This window comes from Mobula birostris, chromosome 6 (genome assembly GCF_030028105.1).
Source record: "Mobula birostris isolate sMobBir1 chromosome 6, sMobBir1.hap1, whole genome shotgun sequence".
Lineage (NCBI taxonomy): Eukaryota > Metazoa > Chordata > Chondrichthyes > Myliobatiformes > Myliobatidae > Mobula > Mobula birostris.
Genome location: NC_092375.1, coordinates 120248828 through 120272352, shown reverse-complemented (window position 1 = coordinate 120272352; position 23525 = coordinate 120248828). Strand labels below are relative to the sequence as shown.

Here is a 23525-nt window from a genome sequence, read left to right as displayed (position 1 = left end):
TTTCTATCATTGGACTCACTTCTGGGGAAGGTACAGTACAACCTATACAAAAGGGATGGGTTACACCTGAACTGCGGGGGGGGGGGCGGGGGGTGGGTGCGCGGAGACCAATATCCTTGTGGGCAGGTTTGCTACAGCTGTTGGGAAGGGTTTCAACTAATTTGGCAGGGGGATGGGAACCAGATTGATAGGACTGAGGATGCCACAGTTGATATTCAAGTAGATACAGTGTGTAGTAGACTGTGAGGAAAAACAGGCAGATGATAGGGAAAAATTGCAGTCAGTGGGATGAGTTGAAGTGTAACTCAGGGCAAAATTGAAAAGGGTGATGAATACAGGACTGAACATGTTATATTTTAATGCTTGCAGTATAGAATAAAGTAGGCGACCTTGCAGTGTAGTTAGAGATCGGCAGGTATGGCTTTGCATCATTGAGTCGTGGCTGAAAGAAGGTCATAGATACACGTTATATGAAAAGGACAGGCAGGTAAGGTGGAGGGGATGGCGTGAGTCTGTTGGTAAAAATTGAAATCAAATCCATAAAAATCCTGTCTGTTGTAAAAAGATGAAATCAAACCCTATTCCATATTGTATCGCTAAATAAATAAATAAATAAATAAATAAGGGGAAATATGCCTCTTTGCATGAGCTATTTCCATTCTGAGGAAAAGTCTCTGGCTAGTCACTTGATCTGTGCCTCTTATCGTCTTATTACACCTCTATTAAGTCATCTCTCATCCTCCTTCTATCCAGAGAGAAAAGCGTTACCTCACTAAACTTATACTCAGAAAACATGTTCTCTCATCCAGGCAGCATCCTGGTAAATCTTCTCTACAACCTCTCTAAAGCTTCCACATCCTTCCTATAATGAGGAGACCAGAACTGAACACAATATTCCAAGTGTGGTCTAACCAGGGTTTTATAGAGTTGCAACATTACCTTGTGGCTCTTGAACTCAGTTCCCCCCATATAACGTAAAAAGTAATTGCTCAGACTGGGAAAAGCTGGTAAGGAGCGATTCAAATGATTGCTACTGTGATTACTGTCATTCACTAATGCACAATCAGATGACTGATGTCAAATGATACTCCTGTAACCATCGGCACTCGCCTCAGTGTTGAATTGGCTCCATGGCTGTGGCCTGCAGCTTTTGGGCTCCCAGATCTGCCGCAGTTCATATTCTGTGTATTTTTTGTTTACTTTCTTTACTGTTTGCACAATTTTTTTGTACATTGGATGTTTGACCATCTTTGTTGCATGGGTTATTTTTCATGAATTCTATTGTGTCTCTTTGTTTTGTGGCTGCTTATAAGAAGACAAGTCTCAAGGTTATATATAGTATACATACTTTGATAATAAATGTATTTTGAACTTTGTGAAAGAGGTGACAGAAATGGGTAGAGTTAAGAAACTGCAAGGGTAGAAAGACCCCGATGCGAGGCAGGCCTCCGAACAGCAGACAGGATATGGACTACAAATTACAATGGGAGATAGAAAAGGCATGTAAAAAGGGAAATGTTGCAATAATCATGGGGGATTTCAATATACAGGTAGATTGGGAAAACCACATTGGTGCTGCATCCCAAAAGAGAAAATTTGTAGAATATCTACAAGATAGCTTTTTAGAGCAGATTGTGGTTGAGCTCATTAGAGGATCAGCTACTCTGAATTGGGCGTGTGTAATGAACTAGATTTGATTAGGGAGCTTAAGGTAAAGGAACTCTTAGGAGACACTAATCATAATATGGTAGAATTCACCCTGCAGTTTGAGAGGGAGAAGATAAAGTCAGATGTATCAGTATTCCAGTGGAGTAAAGGGAATTACAAAGGCATGAGAGAGGAACTGGCAACAATTGATTGGAAGGGGATACTAGCAAGGATAATGGCAGAACAGCAATGGCTGGAGTTTCTGGAGCAAGTTGGAAAGTGCACGATAGATACACCCCAAAGATGAAGAAATATTCTAAAGGAAGGATGAATTAACTGTAGCTAATGAGGGAAGTCAAACACAGCAAAAAAGGAAAAGAGGAGGCATATAATATCGGGAAAAATTAGTTAGAAGCTTTTAAAACCTAGCAGAAGGGAACTAAAATATCCATAGGAGACAAACAATGAAATGAGAAGGTAAGCTAGCCAATGATATAAAAGACGATACCAGAAGTTTTTTTTCAGATAATTAAAGAATAAAAGAGAGGCGAAAGTGAACATCAGACCACTGGAAAATGATGCTGGAGAGGTAGTAATTGGGGACAAAGAAATGGCTGTCAAACTTAACTATTTTGCATCAGTCTTCACTGTGGAAGATGTGAGCAGTATGTCAAAATTTCAAGAGTAATTTCTAGAGTGTCGGGGAGAAGTGAATATAGTTACTATTACTAAGGAGAAGATGCTTGGGAAGCTGAAAGTTCTGAAGGTAGATAAGTCACCTGGACCAGATGGACTACATCCCAGGGTTCTGAAAGAGATAGCTGAAAAGATTGTGGAGGCAGTAGTAATGATCTTTCACAAGACTTACAAGATTCTAGAATGGTTCTGGAGGACTGGAAAATTGTAAATGTCACTCCACTCTTAAGGAAGGGTGGGAGGCACAAGAAAGGAAATTATGAACCAAATGGCCCAATTCTGCTCCTATGCCTTATGGTCTTTTGGCTTAGTGACATGCTGAACAACAGTCTCAGCTCCATCTTTGATCCCCAGCTTTCCATTAAGACCATTGGTCTTTCTCACCTGGATTGTTCTCGTGTCTCCTCATCTCCCTTCCCTTAAAACTCAAGGTTGCATACAGTCCATGGCAAACAACTTGTTTAATAATTCATCACCAGTTCTGGCTGGACCACATGAAGTACGATTGAGTGCTACTGTGCTAAGATTATTCATCATTGTCAGATCCAGAGCATCGAAGTTCTTTCTTTTGTAGAAAAAAGCAAACAATCTTTCCTACTTCTTCCACCCTCTTCTGAACTCTGTGTGATGAGCTTTTTGGTAAGCATGTCCTTCTTAAGCTATATGCAGCTTTTGAAATGGTGACCACAATCCTAAAACTCTCTTCCTCTGCTGCCCCACTGAAGGGACTTATTCATCCAATTCATTTCCACCTACCCAATTGTGCCAAAAAATCTCTTGCAATAGTTTCCATTCATGATCCTAACCAGAGTCTGTTCTAAATTCTTCCTACACCTTTCTGCTGCCCTTTCATACAAAAAGATCACATTCTTTTCCACAAGTACACCAGAGATACTGAGTTTAACTGAACTAAAACTTTTCTCAGCCCTTAAACCTTCAGATTAGTCATAACCACTATGATAATATGAGAAGAAGATTCCTCTCACCAAGTAACACACACAAAATGCTGGAAGAACTCAGAAGATCAGGCAGCATCTAGAGAATAAAGTACAGTCGATGTTTTGGGCCAAAACCCTTTGGTAGGACCATAGATGCTGCCTGGCCTGCTGAGTTCCTCCAGTATTTTGTGTGTGTTGCTTGGATTTCCAGCATCTGCAGATTTTCTTTCGTTTGTTCCTCTAACCAAGTATTGGGTTGACCAAAGCAATTTTCTACAGTCCCCAATTAAACTCCATTCATAAAAAATAAGAACATAAGAAATACAGGACTTTCTGGTCCTCCATGCCTGCTCTTAGGATGGATCTTATACCTCAGCATCATTTTACTCAATAATCCTCGATTCCCTTGGTATCCAGAAGTCTATTGATCTCTAACTGAATAATGAGCCTAGAAAGGGACAGGGAGTGAGTAGAAGTCTGTGATTGCAAAATGTTACTCAACGTCACCTAAAACTCTGTGAATCCTATGTCAAACTTAAGTGAACATAAAACTGCTTGTGAATTTGCATGTTAATATTTAGAAATCTTTTAATCTCATTCATGTATCTACCTGTTTAAATATATTTGGTTACAAAAGTACAATTTACAATGGTGGTGAATCTGTGGAATTGACTGCCACATATGCTGTGGAGACCAAGTCATTGGGTATACTTAAAGCGAAGGTTGATAGGTTCTGGATTAGGGTGTCAAAGATTAAGGGGAGGAGGCAGGAGAATGGGATAAAGATAATAAACAAGCCATGATGGAATGGTGGAGCAGACTGGATAGTCCAAATGATCCAATTCTGCTCCTATGTCTCATGGTTTAATGATCTAAAACAGTAAATTTCAGATGGATGTAATGCTTCTTTGTCTTTGGCATTTTGTGTCCATTCACACTGATGGTTTTTTTTTTCTAAACCACAGGATATTCACTCAGCTGTGCCACTTGTAGTGAAAGCAGAGAAGTCTCGTCCATCTTCAGTGCACCATCATCATCACTACTCTTCCCAAGGGCAACCCACAGCACATCCACCTTCTCTCCCGCCAATAGGACACCCACTGTGGGCATCAATGCTACCTTCCCACCCCGTGGCACATCACAACAACCTGCAACCTTCGGTCCAACACATGATGGGTCCCACAGTGACACTTCCTGCCTTACAAACGTAAGTTGAGGAAAATACTCTCAATGCAACTCTGACATCTTCCTTTCACACTCAGTTGTGTTCTTTATTGTCTTCCAGACAAAATTCTCCCTAGGTTTCTACTGTGACTTCAAAGAGGCTTGAGGGGACAAGAAATTCAAACAGAAAATATTGGAATTAGCAGCTTCTGTGGAGACAGAAACAGATTTACAACTTTTCCCAATTTGTTGACCTAAAACTTTAACTCTTTCTTTGTACACAGATGTAACTTTGGCAGTAAACTGTGACAAAAGTGACACATTGGGGGAGTAAGTGAGTGGGTGCCATTTGGAGGATTGTTTACCTTTTTTCCTACCAAAAAGATGATCTTGAATTGATTTCATTACAGATTATAGAGTCAGAACAGGGAAACAGGCCCTTCATACATACTGGTCCATACATACTGACCATACTGATGGTCTCAGTTGCTTACATTAGCCCATAACCCTCTACACCTCTCCAAGTATCTTTTAAATGTTGTTTATGTTCTTGCCTCAACCCTTCCTCTGGCAGCTCATTCCATATACTGACCATTCTCTGGGTGAAAAAGTTGTCCCTCAGGTTTCAATTAAAGCTCCCCCTCTCATCTTATACTTACTTACTTTAGTTCTTAATTCTCTAATCCTGAGAAAAAGACCATCCTATCTATGCCTCTCATAATTTTATACACTTCTATGAGATCACTCCTCATTAGACTATAAGACATAGGAACAGAATTAGGCCATTCAATCCATTGAGTCTTCATGGCTGATTTATTTTACCTCTCAACCCTATTCTCCTGCCTTCTCCCCATAAGCTTTGATGCCCTTATTAATCAATAACCTATCGGTACAGTCTTTCATTGATTCTGTTGTGTTTCTTGTATTTACTGTGATTGCCCACAGGAAAATGAATCTCAGGGTTGTATATGGTGACATATATGTACTTTGACAATAAATTTGCTTTGAGCTTTGAACATCAGCTACTCCACTCCACAGCCCCTCAACACAGTGGCTTCCATCAACCCACATGCACCAACACTTTACAGTTCCTCCACATTGTGTCTTATAGGATTGCTATTATATTTATATATTTTCTGTACTTACGAGTTTTTAATGCTGCATTGGATCTGGAATAACAATCGTTTTGTTCATGAGCACAAGAGATTTTGCAGATGCTGTAAATCCAGAGCAACACACATAAAATGCTGGGGGAACTCTGCAGGTCAGGCAGCATCTATGAAAATGAATAAACATTTGATGTTTCAGGCTGAGATTCTTCATCAGAACTGGAAAGGAAGAGGGAAAAGATCAAAGTAAATGTATTATCAAAGTACACCTATATCACCATATATAACTACAAGATTCATTTTCTTGTGGGCATTCTCAATAAATCTTAATTTATTGAGATTAAGATTTATAGAATTATAACCAATTAGCATGGACATTCATCCAGAGTGCAGGCGACAACAAACTGTGTAAATAGAAAAAAAGAAAAGTAATAAATAAATGAGCAATAAATACCAAGAAGATGAGATGAAGCCCTTGAAAGTGAATCCATTGGTTGTCGGAATATTTCATTGCTGGGGTGAATGAAGTTATCCCCTTTGGTTCAAGAGCCTAATGGTTGAAGGATAATAATTGTTCCTGAACCTGGTGATATGAGTCCTGAGGCTCCTGTACTTTCTTCCTGATGAATGAGAAGAGAGCCTGTCCTGGGCAGTGAGGTTCACTGACGATGGATGCTGTTTTCCTGCAACAGTGTTTTATGTAGATATGCTCAATGGTTGGGAGGGCTTTTCCTGTGATGGACTGGGCCATATCCACTAAATTTTGTAGGATTTTCCATTCATGGGTATTGGTGTTTCCATACCAAACTGTGATGCAGCTAGTCAATATGCTCTCCACTACACATCTATAGAAGTTTGTTAGTTTTAGCTGTCATGCCGAATCCCTACAAACTCCTCAGGAAGTAGAGGTACTGCTGTGCTTTCTTCATAATTGCACTGGCGTGCTGGGTCCAGGACAGGTCCTCCGGAATAATAACACTGAGGAATTTAAAGTTGCTGACCCTCTCCACCTCTGATCCTCCATTGAGGATTGATGTTTCTCTGATGAGGAAGAAGCCAGAATAACAGGGTGGGAGGGAAGGGAAGAAATATAAACTAAGTGATAGGTGAAGCCAGGTGACGGTGAAAGTAGGTAGGTGGAGGGGGGAGTGATGTGAGAAGCTGGGAGGTGATAGGTGGAAAAGGTAAAAGGCTGAAGAAGAAGGAATCTGATAGGAGAAGAGAGTGGACCTTGTGAGAAAGGCATCAGAGGGAGGTGATAGACAGGTGAGGAGAAGAGAAGAGATAAGGGGGAGCCAGAATGGGGAATGGAAAAAGACAGAAGGGAGAAATTACTGGAACTTAGAAAACTTGTGTCCATGCCATCAGGTTGGAGGCTTCCCAGATGGTATATGAAGTATTGCTCCTCCAATCTGAGAGCGGCTTCATTGTAGCAGACGAGCAGGCCATGGACCGACATGTTGGGTGGGAATGGGGAGTGGAATTAAAATAGTTGGCCATTGGGAAATTCTGGCTGTTGTGGACAGTAAAGCTAGTACAATAAAATCAAGTGACCTAATAGAGGTGTATAAGATAATGAGAGGCATTGATCGTGTGGATAGTCAGAGGCTTTTTGCCAGGGCTCGAATGGCTAACACGAGAGGGCACAGTTTTAAGGTGCTTGGAAGTAGGTACAGAGGAGGTGTCATGGGTAAGTTTTTTTTGTGGTGAGTGTGTGGAATGGGCTGCTGGCGACGGTGGTGGAGACAGATACAATAGGATCTTTTAAGAGACTCCTGGATAGGTACATGGAGCTTAGAAAAATAGAGGGCTATGGGTAACCTTAGGTAATTTCTAAGTAAGTACATGTTCGGCACAGAATTGTGGGCCAAAGGGCCTGTATTGTGCTGTAGGTTTTCTATGTTTTCTAAGTCTTTTTCAAACTGGATGGATGTAACCAGTAGATTAACCCACTGATCAGACCTTGGCTCTCAATCTTTCACAATATTAATGACCTGAATTGGGGGGTGGGGGGGGGGGGAGGAGGTGTAAATCATCCGAGTCTGTTGATTAGTTAGGTGAGATTGCATGTTGCAATGGGGGTATTTCGGTTCTGCAGCTGGATTTAGATAGAAAGAGCAGGTGAAAACTTAGCATATGTTTAACATGGGATCCTGTGAAGTCATGTACTTTGATAAGAGGAACCTTAGGGTAGATGATTATCTAAATGGAGAGAACAGTAAATGAGTGTTGAATACAGAAAGATTTAGGTATGAAGATATATATGAGCAATTAGTATACTGGTCCTTATTGTGAGGGGGATGGATTTTAAAAGGAGAGAAATATTGTTACAATTGCCCAGGATATTGGTGAAGCCAGGTCTGGAGTACTGTGTACAATATTCTCTTTCTTCCCATAACCCTTGACTCCCTGTCTAATCAAGCACCCTTAGTATTCAACCTCAGATTTAAAGATACCCAACGATTTGGTATCCACAGCTTTCTGTGGCAATGAGTTCCTCAGATTCACCACCCTCTGGCTAAAGAAATTTCTTCTCATCTGTTTTTTAAAGGAACATTCTTGTATTCTGAGGCTGTGCTCTCTGGTCCTAGACTCCCCCACTATAGGAAGCATCCTTTCCACATCTGCTCTACCAAGGCCTTTCAATATTTGATAGATTTAAATGAGATCCTCTCTCATTCTTCTAAACTCCAGAAAATACAGGCCCAGAGCCATCAACGCTCCTCCTATATTAACCCATTCCTATCTGGGATCATGCTTGTGTACCTTCTCTGGAGCCTCTCCAATACCAGTATATCCTTTTTCAGATAAGGGGCTGAAAACTGCTCACAATACTCCAAGTGCAGTCTGACCAAAGCCTCAAATGGATCTCTCAGAGAACAGAGCAGGTTAGTTGTTCTCCATGGCTGGGAGTGGTCTTGAGTCCCCATAGGCACTGTCAGTTTATGAACCATAGGTCAGTAAACTCTACCAAGTCGTGCAAGCAACCAACTTGTGGGGAAAGTTTTTGACACATGAATATGACATCTCAATGTAAGTCGCACCTGTTTTACTGTTTTTATCAGTGTATGTGGGTCGTTGTATGTGACTTCATTAGAAAGGCCACAAGTGCCAATCTTTTATCTCTGTTACAGTCAGTAAGCCTTGGAAGAGTCACCAGCAGGTGTATGAAGCATTATGGAGATATGATCTTGCTGTTTGGGGAAAATCATGCCCAGTATCATTTCCTGAAGGACTTGAACACGAAATGGGTGCAGATGCTTCAAAACATGCCCTGAATGACCTCATGTTTGATATTTGCCAATAAAAATGAGAGGATTCTTCTTCTAATTCCACTTCTTGTTTAATAGTTCCTGCATTTACCCACAAAGCACCAGTAACTACTCCATTAATAATTCAGTGCAGACACGACAGATTGCAGATGCTGGAACCTAGAGCAACAAACAGTCTGCTGGCGGGACTGATCAAACAACCTATGTAGGGGAAAAAAAGTTTTTTTTTGTTCAAAACCCTGCATCAGGACGGAGAGTGGAGATGAGAGATAGCATAAAGTGGAGAGGGTGAGTGATGAGAGAGAGGTGATGGTGGACTAATGGGTTGGTAGGCTATGTTGAAGGATGCCACACAGATTGAGACAGGTAGGGGAGGGAGAAGTGGAGTTGGGAAATAATGCAGGGAATAACTCAGACAAATCATTGGATGTTTCATGCCTGGGGAACTTTATGAGATGTCCTGTTAACATAAGTTTTTTTTCATTTTAAGGGAGTTAGCGGATGGGAATTCCTCCCGGATGCCTCCTGGGTTATAAGTGCAGAATGATACCAACCTGAAGGTAAAATTACTGAAGTAACATCCTATGCATATCATTGACAGTATAGTACATCAGTGCTTCCAGATACTGTAACAGACCCGGGGAAAGGTATCCTGACACTGCTTACAGCAATGATGATGACCGGTCCACCAGGACCACAGCTGTACAGCAGCAAGTGGAAGACCTGTTGTCCAATGTGTGAAAAACACTGGGGGCTCTGTGGGCAAATAAACCCAGCATCATTGGAAGCCAGCGTATCTATGAGTGGAATATGATTTAAATAAAATGGGCCCATTTGCTCACTCATTCCTCCAGATTTCTGTATGCATTTGTTTTGTCAGGACCTCATCTGGAAGCAGGAACCAAATAATCACAACCTCTGTGTGGAAAACATACCCTTCAGACCTTTTTAAAATTACACCCTTCTGATCTTAAACCTGTACTCTTTAGCTTTCGACTCCACTGCCCTAAGAAAAGGATTCTGGCTATCTACACCCTTTACAATTTTGTAAATCTCTATAAAGCACCCCTCAGCTTCCTACATTTTGTTGAAAATAAACTTAGCCTTACTAACCCTTCTTTATAACTCCATCTCTCCATTTGCTATCACAGCCTTCCTGTTGTGTGGTGACCAGAACCCTACACAGTGCAGTCTTACTGATGTTTTGTGTAAGTGCAACATGACATCCCAACTCTTACATTCACTGTCTCAGTCTATGAAAGCAAGCAAACTAGATGCATTTTCACTAGCCTATTCATCTCTATTGCCCACTTTCAGAGAGCTATGGACTTGCACCCCAAGATCCTTGCCATTTACTCTATATATCCTCCAGTAACTTGACTTCCCAAAATGGATAACTTCACACTTGTCTGCATTAAATTCAGTCTTCTACCATCCTGCCTGACTTTTAAGATATTCTATATCCTACTCTACCTCTGAGCAACCTTCTTTGCTAACTCCTTCAAATTTTGTGTCATATGCAAACTTACCAAACATACCCCTATATTGAAACCTGTCGTTTATATATGTGTATTATAAATATAAAAGGTCACAGCACCAATCCCTAAATTTACAGACTTCTAGTCAGTAAAACATTACCCTTTGTCTCCTATCACCCAAGCAATTTTGGATTCAGTTCACCAGCCTGCCTTGGGTCCGTTGTGCCTCAGCCTGCATACCTTACTGGACTTGATCAGAAGCCTCACTAAAGTCAATATATGCAACATCAATCACACTGCCTTTATTTATCTCCTTAAAAATCATATCCAAGAGATATGGAAAAAAAATCTGTACAGACTCTTCAAAATCTCTCCCTGCCTTTCCAGGTAAATGTAAATCCTGTCCCTTAGGATCTACTCCAACAACAACTTCCCGACCATTGATTTAAGCTCACTAGTTTGCGGTTTCCAAGGTTATTTCTATTTCCCTTTTTGAACAGGGACAACATTAGCTATCCTCCAATCTTCTGATACCTCATTTGTGCTTGACATTGATGCAGAAATCCCTGCCAGAGCCCGAGCAAACTCCACTTCCCTCAGCATCCTGAGATAGATCCCATCAAGCCCTGGGGATTTATCCACCGAAATGTGCTCTAATATCTCTAACACTTCCTCTATCCTGATAGACATGCTTCAGAATATCAGTGTACCCTTCCTTTCACTGCTGTCTCCATGCCCTTCCTGGTGAATGCTGATGAGAGGTACTAAGCCATATTTCCTCAGGTCCATGTCAATTATGCTTCCACTCCCTAAGGGGGCCTCTTTCTTCCTTAACCACCCTCTTGTTTTTAGTATCATTATATCATAAGAATTCTTCTTAATCCTATTTGCCAGAGTAATTTCATGCTCCCCCTTTGCCCTAAGTTCTTTTTAAGTTTCTTTCTTGTTCCCTATAAACCTCTCAATTGATACTGATTTCCTGTGCTTGACATGCACTTGCTTCTTTTTGCTGATCAAATCTTAAATGTCCTCCGTCAACCAGGTTTCTCTAAGCTTCCCGTATGTTGCCTCTTACCCTATAAGAACATGCTCACTCTGGACTCTTGCAATTTTGTTTTTAAACATTCCCCAATTATTAGATGTTGATTTTCCCTCTAGCAGCTGCTCCCAATCTACTTCAGCCAAGTTCTGCCTTACTCATCAAAATCCATCTCTTTTCAGCGTAGGATCTCAACTCAATGGCCATATTTATCCATGACTACCCTGAAGCTTGATTCCAGTTAATTGAACCATTGGTTATTTGGGAAAACTCTTTAAGGAACAGAAACTGATCAAGAAAATAGCCAGGATTCCCTTCATTTATTTGGGACACTCTGCTGCTTAATTGGTACAGGAGACTGTTGCTGAACATTTTCTAACTAGCGTTAGTTGCATGAACTTGTGTGGCCGTTATACACTAAACCATGCTTAGAGCAAACAATTTTTAAATAGCATCAGTTGCATTTGTTTGTGCTTAAAAAGCAGTGTATTTTTTCGCTGATAGTTGGCAAGAAATAAGCAGTAAGACAATTCAGAACTATTTTGCTCACTGCGGTTTCAAGCATTAAGACTTGGAGATGCCAGAAACAGCCAGGAGTGAAAGTGAAACTATTTCACTACTTCAACAAGTTAGGAACTACAAAGAATTTGAAGGTATCAACATCATCTTGAATGTTACAATGAAAATGAAGATTTGGAGAATGCAATCGGCAAAGGCATTGAAGAAGAATATCTTTATTGTCATTGTTGTAGAGCAATGAAACACAGTTTAGCAGCTCAACGTTTTGCAGCATGACAAAGACTATATACATAAAATAAACTCTAAAACCTCAGGATTGCAGTCCAAAATTAATAATATATGGAGGGGGGGGGGTAGGACTATTGCACACCTGCCATTCCTGGAAGTGTGATGCATATAGCTGCCGCTGTCGTAGGAGGGGGGGCAGGAGAAGGGAAGGGGGTGTTATACATTTCACTGATTGTGGGTAGGAGCTGTTAAGGAGTCTCCTTGTTTTCGTCCTTAATGCTCTGTATCTCTTCCCAGAAGGTAGGGGGGGAAATAGGTGATGTCCAGGATGAGTGGGATCCTTTGAAATACAAGTAGCCTTCTTTTGAAGTCTGCCAGTATAAATGTCTCTGAGGGAGGGTAATGTTGTGCCAATAACCCGCTCTGCTACCCTCACCACCCGCTGCAGGTCCTTTCTGTTCTGTTCTGTGCAGCTGGCAAACCACACTGCACAGCAATACGTCAGGAGGCTCTCTATAGTTGTCCGATAGAAGTTGATCAGCAGGTGATGAGGGAGGAGAGCGTGCTTTAGCTTCCTTAGGAAGTAGAGCCTCTGTTGGGCCTTCCCCACCTAATAAGAGATATGGGCAGTCCAGCTGAGGTCAGCCGAGATGTGGACGCCGAGGAACTTAAAACTCTCTACTCTCTCTCCACCTCTTTCCAGTATATGTGCAGAGCAGAGTGCTCAACGCGCTTTGATTTCCTGAAGTCTACTATCAGCTCCTTGGTTTTTGTGATGTTCAAGTCCAGGTTATTATTATTGTATGAAGGCTGTCCATTATCTTCACCAGGTGTCTGTGCTGATTTTGTTCATTTTCAGTCAATCAAAAGAACACAGCAGCAAACACTGGACGAATTCTTCCGTCAATAACTATTAGGAATTAATGCACAGTTTTATAGTACTATAGTAGCACCAGTAGTGTTCCAATTTATTTTACATTTTATTTAAGTATGTAATTTGTTACTCAGTTAAATGGTAGTTTTTTAATACATTATTAACTATTTCCATGAAACTTCGGTTAATTGGGCTCCAACATGTCCCAACTAACCAGAATCCACTGTAATTGTTCCCAAAGGGTTCCACCACAGATAAGATCAAGTACAGCACAACCCTGATTTATCATTCCTTTTAATATATTTTTAACTGTTAAATTATATAAAACATAGCAGCTTCTATTTACAGCTCAGGAATGCAGTGAGCAACTTAACTCAACTTGACTCAATTCAACTTACTCCAGCCAACAACTTAACCTCTTCGAATGGGAGTTCAGATCACAATCCGACAGTTGGAGTGCAGACCTTCAGAACAATATTAATGGAGATTTACATCACTTTCCAGTGGATAAATCGACATGACTGTACAAATACAAAATGAGAAGGCAATTTTAAAAAAATATTGGTAAATCCCAAAACACATTTAATTCTGTTTATTCAGCTGAATAAGCAGTATCCCAACACAAATACAACAAATATGGGTGACCACATGTTACTGGGGGTTGCTTTTCTACAAATTGTTGTACATCTTATTTTGCTTAAGGTGATCTATACACATTAAGAAATACAAGTTGAACAAAGTAAATTTTGTCAACACACATCAAAGTTGCTGCCTGGCCTGCTGCGTTCACCAGCAACTTTGATGTGTGTTGCTTGAATTTCCAGCATCTGCAGAATTCCTGTTGTTTGTGAAAGTAAATTTTGTGTTTATTTATTCTCTTTTTTTTCCTTGACCTATAAATGCGGACAGCAAGTTTTGTTCTGTATTTCAAATTTTAGGGTAGTGATTTGTGAATTCTCTAAGGGCAAAATTCTCATTTACAAGGGGTTGCCTGGATTCCTATCCTACTGAATAACAAACATTACTATTGTTGTGAAATAAACAGGCTACACATACTCACTGAAATTGTCCATCCATTTGCTCATCCATCAGTACCAGCCATTCAATCAAAACAATGAAAATCTATTCATGCCAGTTTTTATTTGGACTATCGAAAATAACCCAATTTTTAAAAAATTCAACACTATTTTATCCTAAATTTGTTGATCATAGATATATATGGCATAGGATATTTGAGCCTTCATCTTCATATCATCTTAAAAAGTCAAGTCAGCCTAATCCCAACTCCCAGTTGCTAATCTGTGCCCTGACAGGGTATAAAATATTCAAGTACATTTTAAGCTGCTGCTTTGATCATGCTTACAGACGGTGAATAGCAGACACACAGTAACCAGTGGAGGTGAAGAGGATGGTTTCTATAGTGGGAGAGTCTAGAACCAAAAATAGGATAGCCCTTTAGAATAGAGATGAGGAGGTATTTCTTTAGTCAGAGGGTGGTGAATCTGCAAATTCATTGCCACAGACAGCAATGGAGGCCAAGTCACTGGGCACACTTAAAGCAGAGGTTCATAGGCTCTTGATTAGCAAGGACTTCAAAGGTTCCGGGGAGAAGGCAAGAGAATGGGGTTAAGAGGGACAATAAATCATCCATGATGGAATGGCAAAGCAGACTTAAAGGGTCAAATGGCCTCATTCTGCTCCTGTCTCTTATGGTCCAACCGTAGGAGCAAAATAATCAAAAAACCCTTCAATGATCTCTTTAATAATAAATAATCCATGTTATCCAGGCCCCTCATTAATGTTATAAGCTAAAATTAAATATTCTCAAAGTTTTTCTATTCCTTTTTTTGTAATTTATTTTTTATTGAATTTCATCATCAAACATCTCCATAAGATGTATTTCAGATACTGTACATATATATCATATAATCATATTTGTCACAAATCACATAATATTTATCTGAGGTATACACTTATAGAAAGGAGAAGAAAGAAAGAACAATCGAAAGAAGAAAACTATGTACAGAGTAGGGAGCGATCTTTTTTTTACAACATATTCATTGACTTGTGAGAATAAAATCAGGCCTATGAGGTGTTATGCAGTTAAACCATTTTTTCCAGTATGAATAAAATTGTTCCAACTTATGATTAACAGATGCTGTTATCTTCTCCATTTTGTAAATGTCCATTGGAATTTCCATCTATACATTTAAAGTTGGGCTCTCCTGTGATAACCATTTCCTGGTAAGGGTCTTTTTACCAGCCACCAGCAGTACATTCATTAAATATTTATCTCTTTTCAACTATTCTTGAGGTATATACCCAAAATATATGGTCTTACTCTCTAAGGGTATTTCACATTTAAAGATGTCTTGTAGGGCATTATGTATCCCACTCCAATAGTCTTTGATAACGGGGCATTCCCAAAAAATATGATAATAGTTTGCATTTTGATTTCCACAATTTCTCCAGCAAACAGGGAGGTTACTATCATAATGGGATTTCTGAGAGGGTGTAATAAAATATCTTATCAAGTTTTTCCACCCGAACTCCTTCCATTTCTGTGAACTGGTATACTTCCATTGATACCTCCATATTATTGTCCAGTCTTCCTCAGATATTATTATCCCTCCTTCCTTCTCCCATTTTGTTTTAATGTATGAAGTCGAATGTGAAAGATTTGACAAACCCTTATACACGCTTGAAATTATTCTACTACCATTGTCTGAATTATATGCTTTTCTAAATAGCTCTATCAGACATGTACTTGCCTTGGTTACATTTTTAACCCTCCTATTAACATACTGTCGCATCTGTAAATACCAGTAAAAGTCTTGTTTTTCTAATAAGTGTTTCTCTTTGAGCATTTCAAAACTGAAAAGTGTTCCTTCTTTCATTATATTGCAAATAGCTGTTATTCCTTTAGCTGTCCAGTCCTTAAATCTAGCATCCAGTTTATTCGGCATAAAATTCGAGTCATATGCCTACTATTTAAGAATTGCAATGTCTCTCTCCAGTTTATATTCTTTTATAATAGTTTTTCATATTTTAAGAGTCCATTTCACCCGTGGGTTGTCAATATTATTTATAAAACCTTGTAGGTTGTTATCAGCCAAAATTGCCTGTATGGGATGGAAAGTGTCCTCTCCTCAATGTTTTTCCATTGAGTGTCACATGATGGGTTGCACCAGCATATCATGGCTCTCAACTGTGCTGCAAAATAGTAATCTCTAAGAGAAGGTAGGATCCATCCCTCCTTTTCCTTGGCTAATTGCAAAGTTTTGAGACAAACCCTAGGCGTTTCACCTTGCCATATATATCTTGATAGCATCTTGTTCCATTCATTGAATTGATTTTAGTTCATCTCTATTGGTAGGGTCTGAAAGAGATATAGTAGTCTGGGCAGTATATTCATTTTAATAGATTCAATCCTTGAACGGAGACCAAGAAAAGGAATTAGGTTCCATCTTGTTATATCTTCCTTATTTTTTTTATATATAGGCTGATAATTGCATTCTGATAATTTTGCCAAATCTTTTGGCATAATGATGCCCAAATATTTGACGGACTCTGTTTGCCATGCCCAAGGATATCTACTTTCAATTTCTCTTGGTGGGCTACAGTTATATGAAAGTAGTTGGGTTTTATCTATATTGATCTTGTATCCTGATAATTGGCCATATTGTTCAGGATTGCATCAATTTAGATACAGAGTATGTTGGTTGCCCTAGATAGATCAAAATGTCATCCACATAACAGGCCAATTTATGCTCTGTCATTTTAATAGTAATTCCTTTGATATCTTCATCTTGTCTGATGTATTGAGCTAATGGTTCCAGATATAATGCGAAGAGTAACGGTGACCATGCACAACCCTGTCTTGTGCCCCTTTCTAGGGTAAAACTATTAGATAAATACCCATTGATTTTAATCCTGGCAGTAGGATTTTCATATAGTGCCTGTATAGTTTTAATAATTGTGTTATGTAGACTAAATCTATGTAAAACTCTGTAAAGAAAATTCCAATTAACCTAATCAAATGCCTTTTCAGCGTCCATGCTTATCACTATTGCTTCAATTTCATTTTTTATATGATCCATAATGTGAAGTGTCCTTCGTATATTGTCTTGTGTTTGGCGTTGTTGTATAAAACCTGTCTGATTATTATGTATCAGTGTGGTTAGAAACTCTCCTAATCATTTGGCCATGATGGAGGTAAATATTCTATAATCCACATTATGAACAGATATTGGTCTAAATGACCCACATTCCATTTTATCCTTGCCTTCTTTCGGTATAGCAGAGATTATCGCCTCCTTCCAGTTGGGTGGCATTTGCGCCTTTCTTAGGGCGCAGTTCAGTGTGGGGAGTAAAATAGGAATTAACTCACTTCTAAACTCTTTATACCACTCTGCCGTATATCCATCTGATCCTGGCGACTTGCTTAATTTAAGCCTACTAATTGCAGTTTTTAGTTCAGCTTCAGTTATGTCCGCAGTCATTGTTCTATTCTGTTCTTTGCTTAAAGTGGGTAACTCTAAAGAATTCAGGAAGGTGTCATTTTGGGTTATGCTTCCCCCGGAACTTTAGAATATAGAGTTTTGTAAAACATTTCAAAAGCTTCTTGAATTTCACTTAGCTTATTTTTTTATCACTTTTGTTCTTGGATCCCTTATTCTGTGAATTGTGTTTTCTGCTATTTTTTTTTCAGTTTCCATGCCAGTATTTTCATAGATTTAGATCCACTTTCATAGTGTCTGTTTCAGAAACATTAATTTTTTTTCTAATTTCTTGTGTAGCCAAACTATTAATTTCATTCCTAATTTAAAAAATTTCCTCTGGTATATCCTATGCCAAACTCAATTTGTTTTTTTTCTAGTTGCTTCAGCTTATTTTGTAATTCCTCTGTTTTCTTCCTTATTTTTTTCTTATATGAGGATATTGCTATAATTTTCCCTCTTAAGACAGCCTTCAGAGTTTCCCATAGACTGGGAGGAGAAACCTCTCCATTATCATTGAATTCTAAGTAAAGACCAATTTCTTTTTTAATTTGTTCCTTAAAATAGGGATCATTGAGTAGACTTGAATTTAGTTTCCAAATAGTATTCTTCGGTTGTAGGTCAAAATCAACAGATAAATATATAGGTGCATGGTCACTTACATCTATTGTCCCAATTCCACAGGAGATTATTTTGTCTCTTTTCCAAATGTTATGAAATAGTCTATTCTTGTATATACCGAGTGGGGGGCAGAATAATGAGTGTAATCCCTTCTGTCGGGGAAAAGGTCCCTCCATATATCAATTAGACCAACATCCCCAAAAAGATTGTTAACTTTCTTACGTAAGGACTTTGTTTCGTAACTTTTTCTATTGGAAGAGTCTAACTTTGGTTGTAATTGTAAATTTAAGTCTCCCCCACGTATCAAGAGACCTTCTGTTTCCGTTACCATAATATTAGTAATTTTCTGGAAGGAACTAATATCACTTCCTGGGCAGGAGTATATATTCAATAAAGTAACTGATTTCCATCTATAGTCCCCGTTACCAGAATATATCTGCCCTCCTTATCTCCCATTTCGAATACTTTTTCAAAATTTAGCTTGCTTGAGATGAGATTAGCATCTCCTCTTTTATGTCCTGATTTATATGAGGAGAAAAACAAATTAGTTTTTTATTTTCCATGCTCATTGTCACTTAAGTGAGTTTCCTGTAAATATACTACATGGGCTTGTTCTTTTTTCATTTTGGATGGAATTTTACTGTGTTTGACTGGATTCAACAGCCCATTGACATTAAAAGAAATGAATTTTACTTTGTCCTTAGTAATGTGTATTTATCTGTTAGTATATCATTGAAATTTGCAGAATATAACAATCGATCTACTTCCTGAACAAATAAGAGCGAAGAAACGCGAATAATTAAAAAAAGGTAACGAATGTGTGATTCCAAGGCTGGGGTCTCTAGATGACCCTGGGTTGGGCTAGAAAAGTCTAGCCATGGGGGATAGCCCCTCCTACCTGTGAGCTGAGGGCCCCTGTTGCAGTACCTATAAAAGTAAGTAAAAAAAACTATATCCATTACACAGAAATGATTTCCCTGTGTATTCCTCTCATGTATATATTCTCATTTAGGTGGGGGGGGGGGAAGGAATGAATAAATGAATTTTTAAAAATTGAGTAATATAAAATCCACATTATAATACGTATTTCTCGAGATAGGTATATCACCGTTTATTTTTGCTTCCATTTAGTTTATCAGCACTTTTAAAGTTTGCCAAACCTTATGGCTCTTCTGAAGGAGGTGAGGGCTGCCCTCGGAGAACTCAGTCTATTCCTAATATCCTTCTCTCGTCCTGTTCCCGTCCCCTGCTTTCTACGTTCTCTTACTATTTCCCAAGCAGATCGGGATAACTGCTCAGCCAGACTTTCCCTTGGTTTGACCACGCTAATGGGCGGTCCTCTGTTCTTCATGTCTCTAGTTGTCTCTTCCAACGTCTGATATAGTCGTATTCCTTTTTGGTAAAATACCCTCAGATTAGCAGGGTACGGGGTTTGGAATTTAATCTCTTCTTGCTTTAATATTCGTTTCGCTTCGGAATATTCCTTCCGTTTCTGTAGGACCGCCGGGGGGTAATCATGATCGAAGTATATTAACTTCCTGTTCCAAAACACCCTCTTATTACCCCAGTCCCTTCATAGAATCTCCGCCTTGCTCTTGAATCGAAGGAATCTAAGTACTATTGAGCGCGGTTTACTTTCTCCGTCTCCGGGAGGCCGCGGTCCTCTCAATTTCAATCTCCATAGTGGGGGGAATCTCCAGCGCTTCCCGCAGCAACTTGTCTACAAATTCCATCATTGACAATCCCTCCGCTCCCTCGGGAACATTATAAATCCTGATATTTTTCCGTCGCGATCTTCTCTCCTGGTCAAGCAATTTACTTTCCTGTTGATTTAATATTTTTATCATCTTACTTAGTATCTGTTCCACGTCTTGCACGCGATCTTCCACCATCTCAATTTGAGTCTCTGCCACCACTATTTTCTGATTGACGTTGGCGAGCTCTGACTTTATATCACTGAGTTGGACTTCCCTTATCTCTTCCAAAACCCTTTATTTGCCGCTTCGCCTGAACGAGGCCCCGCGTCAGCTTCGCCGCCACACGCACATGCAGGACAGCCGCGCGTTGTACCTCTCTCTTCCATAGGCTCCGCAGTGGTGCTTTTTTAATCTCCATTCTTTTCCCCCATTCTTGACCCCCTTATCAATTCAGATATTTTCGAAAGATATTTGATGGATTAACGGGGCAAAATATGCGTTTTTCCAGAGAAGCTATTGATCTAAGCTGCCATTCTGAACGATAACATCACCGGAACGAAGTTTTTCTATTCCAAAAAGATCTCTCCTTCCCAAACAGGTCTTTCCTTCTCTTGTAGCTAAAATTCCCTGGTCCAGTAAATTCCCCTCCAATACAGCTGCATCACAACTACATGAACAGAGTTCACAATTTACACACCTAACAAGTCACATTAAATGTTTATTAACAGATCTTCATTTTTGTACAGCAAGTTGTAGAACTGCATATGTACTTTTTCAAATCATTATTATTTTACGGCCTTTAAAAGCTGCCAGTGCTATACATGGGGAATAAAATCTTTTCATGTTTGAAAGGTGCTTTATATTTTTGGATTCAATTTTATAACATTGCATCCAGGATACTCATGGAAAACTGACTGCAATGGAAGTAGTGGTTGTTGGGGTTGGCCTGTTATGTGTTTCCCTGGATAAATAAAATAGGAAACAAAAGTTCAAATCCACTATGGCAATTTGAGCATTTGATTTCAGCTTTAAAAATTCTGGAAAAAAACTTGGTGTGGGAAAAATTGACAACGAGGCTGCTGGAATTTTATACAAAAATATATATTTTTTTGTTGGCTATTGTCATATAGGAAAAGAAACCTAAAACCTGCACATCACCCAATTGTTTCAAATCATGAGAATGCAGAGGCCCATGACCAGAGACAAGCAATAAATCTGGAGTTATTGTTCCATTCCACTAATCTGCATTCCATTAATCATTAATAAAAATAACTTCATTTGTCTGAGGTAGAGGTTAATTTCTAGAGTTATGGAATATTATATTACATGTGAAATTATATACTTTTAAATTTCAGATAAATATAGTTTATTTGAAATGTCCCAACCTATTTGTTGAAGGTAGGATCTAACTAACAAAAACCATTTACGGAGGCAGGAATGGATGCAGGAACTCATGGGTAATGTCACTTAATGAAGAAAGGATGGTTGCAGTGGGAATGAAAAAACACCTGCATACAGTATGCTGTGAAATTTGCTGTTCTGCGGCAGCAGTGCATCGCAATACCTAGTAATAAAAGCACTATATTACAATATAAGAATATAAAAAACTAAATTAAATAAGTAGTGCAAAAAGAGAGGGGGAAATATGAGGAAGTGTTCACAAGTTCATTGTCCATTCAGAAATTTGATGGCAGAGGGGAGGAAGTTGTTCCTGAAATATTGAGTGTGTGTCTTCAGGCTCCTGTACCACCTCCCTGATGGCAGCACTGAGAAGAGGCCATGAGCCGGGTGATGGGGGTCCTTCATACTGGATGCCGCCTTTGTGAGGCACCGTCTTTTGAAGGTGTCCTGGATGCTGGGGATGCCAGTGCCCACGATGAAGCTGGCTGAGTTTACAGCTTTTTCCAATCCTGTGCAGTGGCTCCTCAATAGCAAATGGTGATGCAACCAGCTAGAATGCCCTCCATGGTACATCAGTAGAAATTTTTGAGTGTCTTTGGTGACATACCAAGTCTCCTCAAACTCCTAATGCGATATAGCCACTGCCGTGCCTTCTCTGTAATTGCATCATTATGTTGGGCCCAGGTTAGATCCTCAAAGGTGTTGACACCAAAGAACTTGAAATTGTTCGCTCTTTCCACTCTGATCCCTTGATGAGGGCTGGTGTGTTACCTTGACTTACCAAATAATACTGTAAACTTTGAATTTAAAAGGCCCTCTTGCACTACACAATAGATAGGGCAAGAAGAAGATTTGCTTTACTCTCCATCCAATCCACCTTGAACTTTAACATGGATGACTTTTCTTGAAAATAACAAACAAATAAAAATCCAAAAATATTCATAATTTGCATAGCACAAAGAAATTCTTTCATAATCCAAAAATACACACTATTTATTTTTTGACAGAGACAGCCCATTATTCATAGCACTAAAACTCAAGTGATACCTAGCTGTTCTACCTGCTATTGTGGTTAGAAGCTGTTCTGGGTTAGTGGCTGAAGATTAGACCCAGTGAGTCTATTAAACAATTGAAGGGTGTTGGATTCTCTCTGGAACATCTGAGGAAAACAAAACATTGGAAAGAATCAGAATTTATCACCATCTCAATACACACATGCATATTCAATGAAATTCAATGACATTAGAAGAAATTTCAGAATTGACTTAAGAATTTGGTGTAGTTGATCACAGAGGCTGAAGGACTTGAGGCATATTCCAGGTCTTATCTTCCTTAACCCAAATTCAATGCTTTGGTGATCACATTTGATTACTGTATTTGTTACAAAGCAAGAGTGATCACATTTCAAAGCTAATGCTTTAGCTAATGCCTACCCTGAAGGTGTTTAAATCTTCTCTTCAATGGGAGTTCAGTGAGACTGTCTCTCAGTGCTCCCTGTGATTTCTGCTGCCCTTCGACCATGTGCTCACCCAGACTCACTAAGATGGCCACGCATCATTCCTGGGAAAACTCCTCCTGTTTTTTTCCCTCCTCCTTTGTTCTTCATTTCCTCACTCTCGCCTCTTACCTCTTCTGCTCACCTGCCTATCACTTCCCCCTGGAGCCCCACCTCCTTTCCTTTCTCCTACGGTCTACTCTCCTATCCTATCAGATTCCTTCTTCTCCAGCCCTTTGCCTTTTTTACCTATCACCTCCCAGCTTCTTACTTCATCCTGCCCCCCCCCCAACCACCTAGCTTCATCACCTTCTAGTTTGTCCTCCTTTTTATTCTGGCATCTTTCCCCTTCCTTTCCAGTCCTGATGAAAGGTCTCGGTCTGAAATGTTGACTGTTCACCAACTTCCATAGATGCTGCCTGACCAGCTGAATTCCTCCAGCATTTTGTGTGCGTCGCTCTGGGTTTCCAGCATCACCAGAATCTCTTGTATGTATAATGCTTTAGTTGTTAAGTACTTTGGGACACAACAGGCACTTATCATGCTTCCTTTTCATGAAACAGTTAGGTGTCATGGTGGTTATCTCTGAAGTACACACAACGTGAAATGTGTTTGAGCAGTCTGAACAAGTTCAGAGAGCTTAGGGCCATAGAAAGAATCCAGTTATTTTATCTGGTGGCCCACATGTATTGGTACCACAGAACAGAATGGTTGCGAAGTTGCAACAGGTTCGGATTAAGACATGCTTTTTTTCAAGTTATGACTAAACTAGTTAGGAACAAGCTTGTTATCAACATTTGTGAGAATTTTTCAGATTTCAAAACCATTGTACACAATGCTAAGATCTA

The 23525-nt window shown here is 39.5% G+C and overlaps 2 protein-coding genes across 8 annotated transcripts in view; one reads left to right on the top strand and one right to left on the bottom strand.

The window, feature by feature from the left end:
• Positions 1–23525, bottom strand: part of LOC140199329 (endoribonuclease YbeY-like) — a 46076-nt gene that overhangs the window by 11338 nt on the left and 11213 nt on the right. Inside the window, exons 4-6 of one of the 6 annotated variants that reach the window (XR_011886400.1) lie at positions 22243–22341; positions 13363–13485; positions 5592–5773 (exon numbers count right to left, since the gene is read on the bottom strand). Coding sequence is in view for 4 of the 6 variants with exons in the window: in XM_072261184.1 (XP_072117285.1) it covers positions 22255–22341 (87 nt within the window). In the remaining 2 variants the exon portion in view is untranslated. Of the gene's footprint in view, positions 1–5591; positions 5774–12168; positions 13486–18982; positions 19012–20466; positions 22342–23525 lie in introns of those variants that run through there. The other 5 variants (XM_072261184.1, XM_072261183.1, XM_072261185.1 and 2 more) reach the window with 5 other exon arrangements.
• c6h21orf58 (chromosome 6 C21orf58 homolog) overlaps positions 1–23525 on the top strand; it is a 207370-nt gene that overhangs the window by 176715 nt on the left and 7130 nt on the right. The window contains exons 8-9 of one of the 2 annotated variants that reach the window (XM_072261181.1): positions 4247–4488; positions 9317–9386. In XM_072261181.1, coding sequence (XP_072117282.1) covers positions 4247–4488; positions 9317–9362 — 288 coding nt within the window. In that variant the 3' untranslated portion in view covers positions 9363–9386. Of the gene's footprint in view, positions 1–4246; positions 4489–9316; positions 9625–23525 lie in introns of those variants that run through there. The other variant, XM_072261179.1, reaches the window with a different exon arrangement.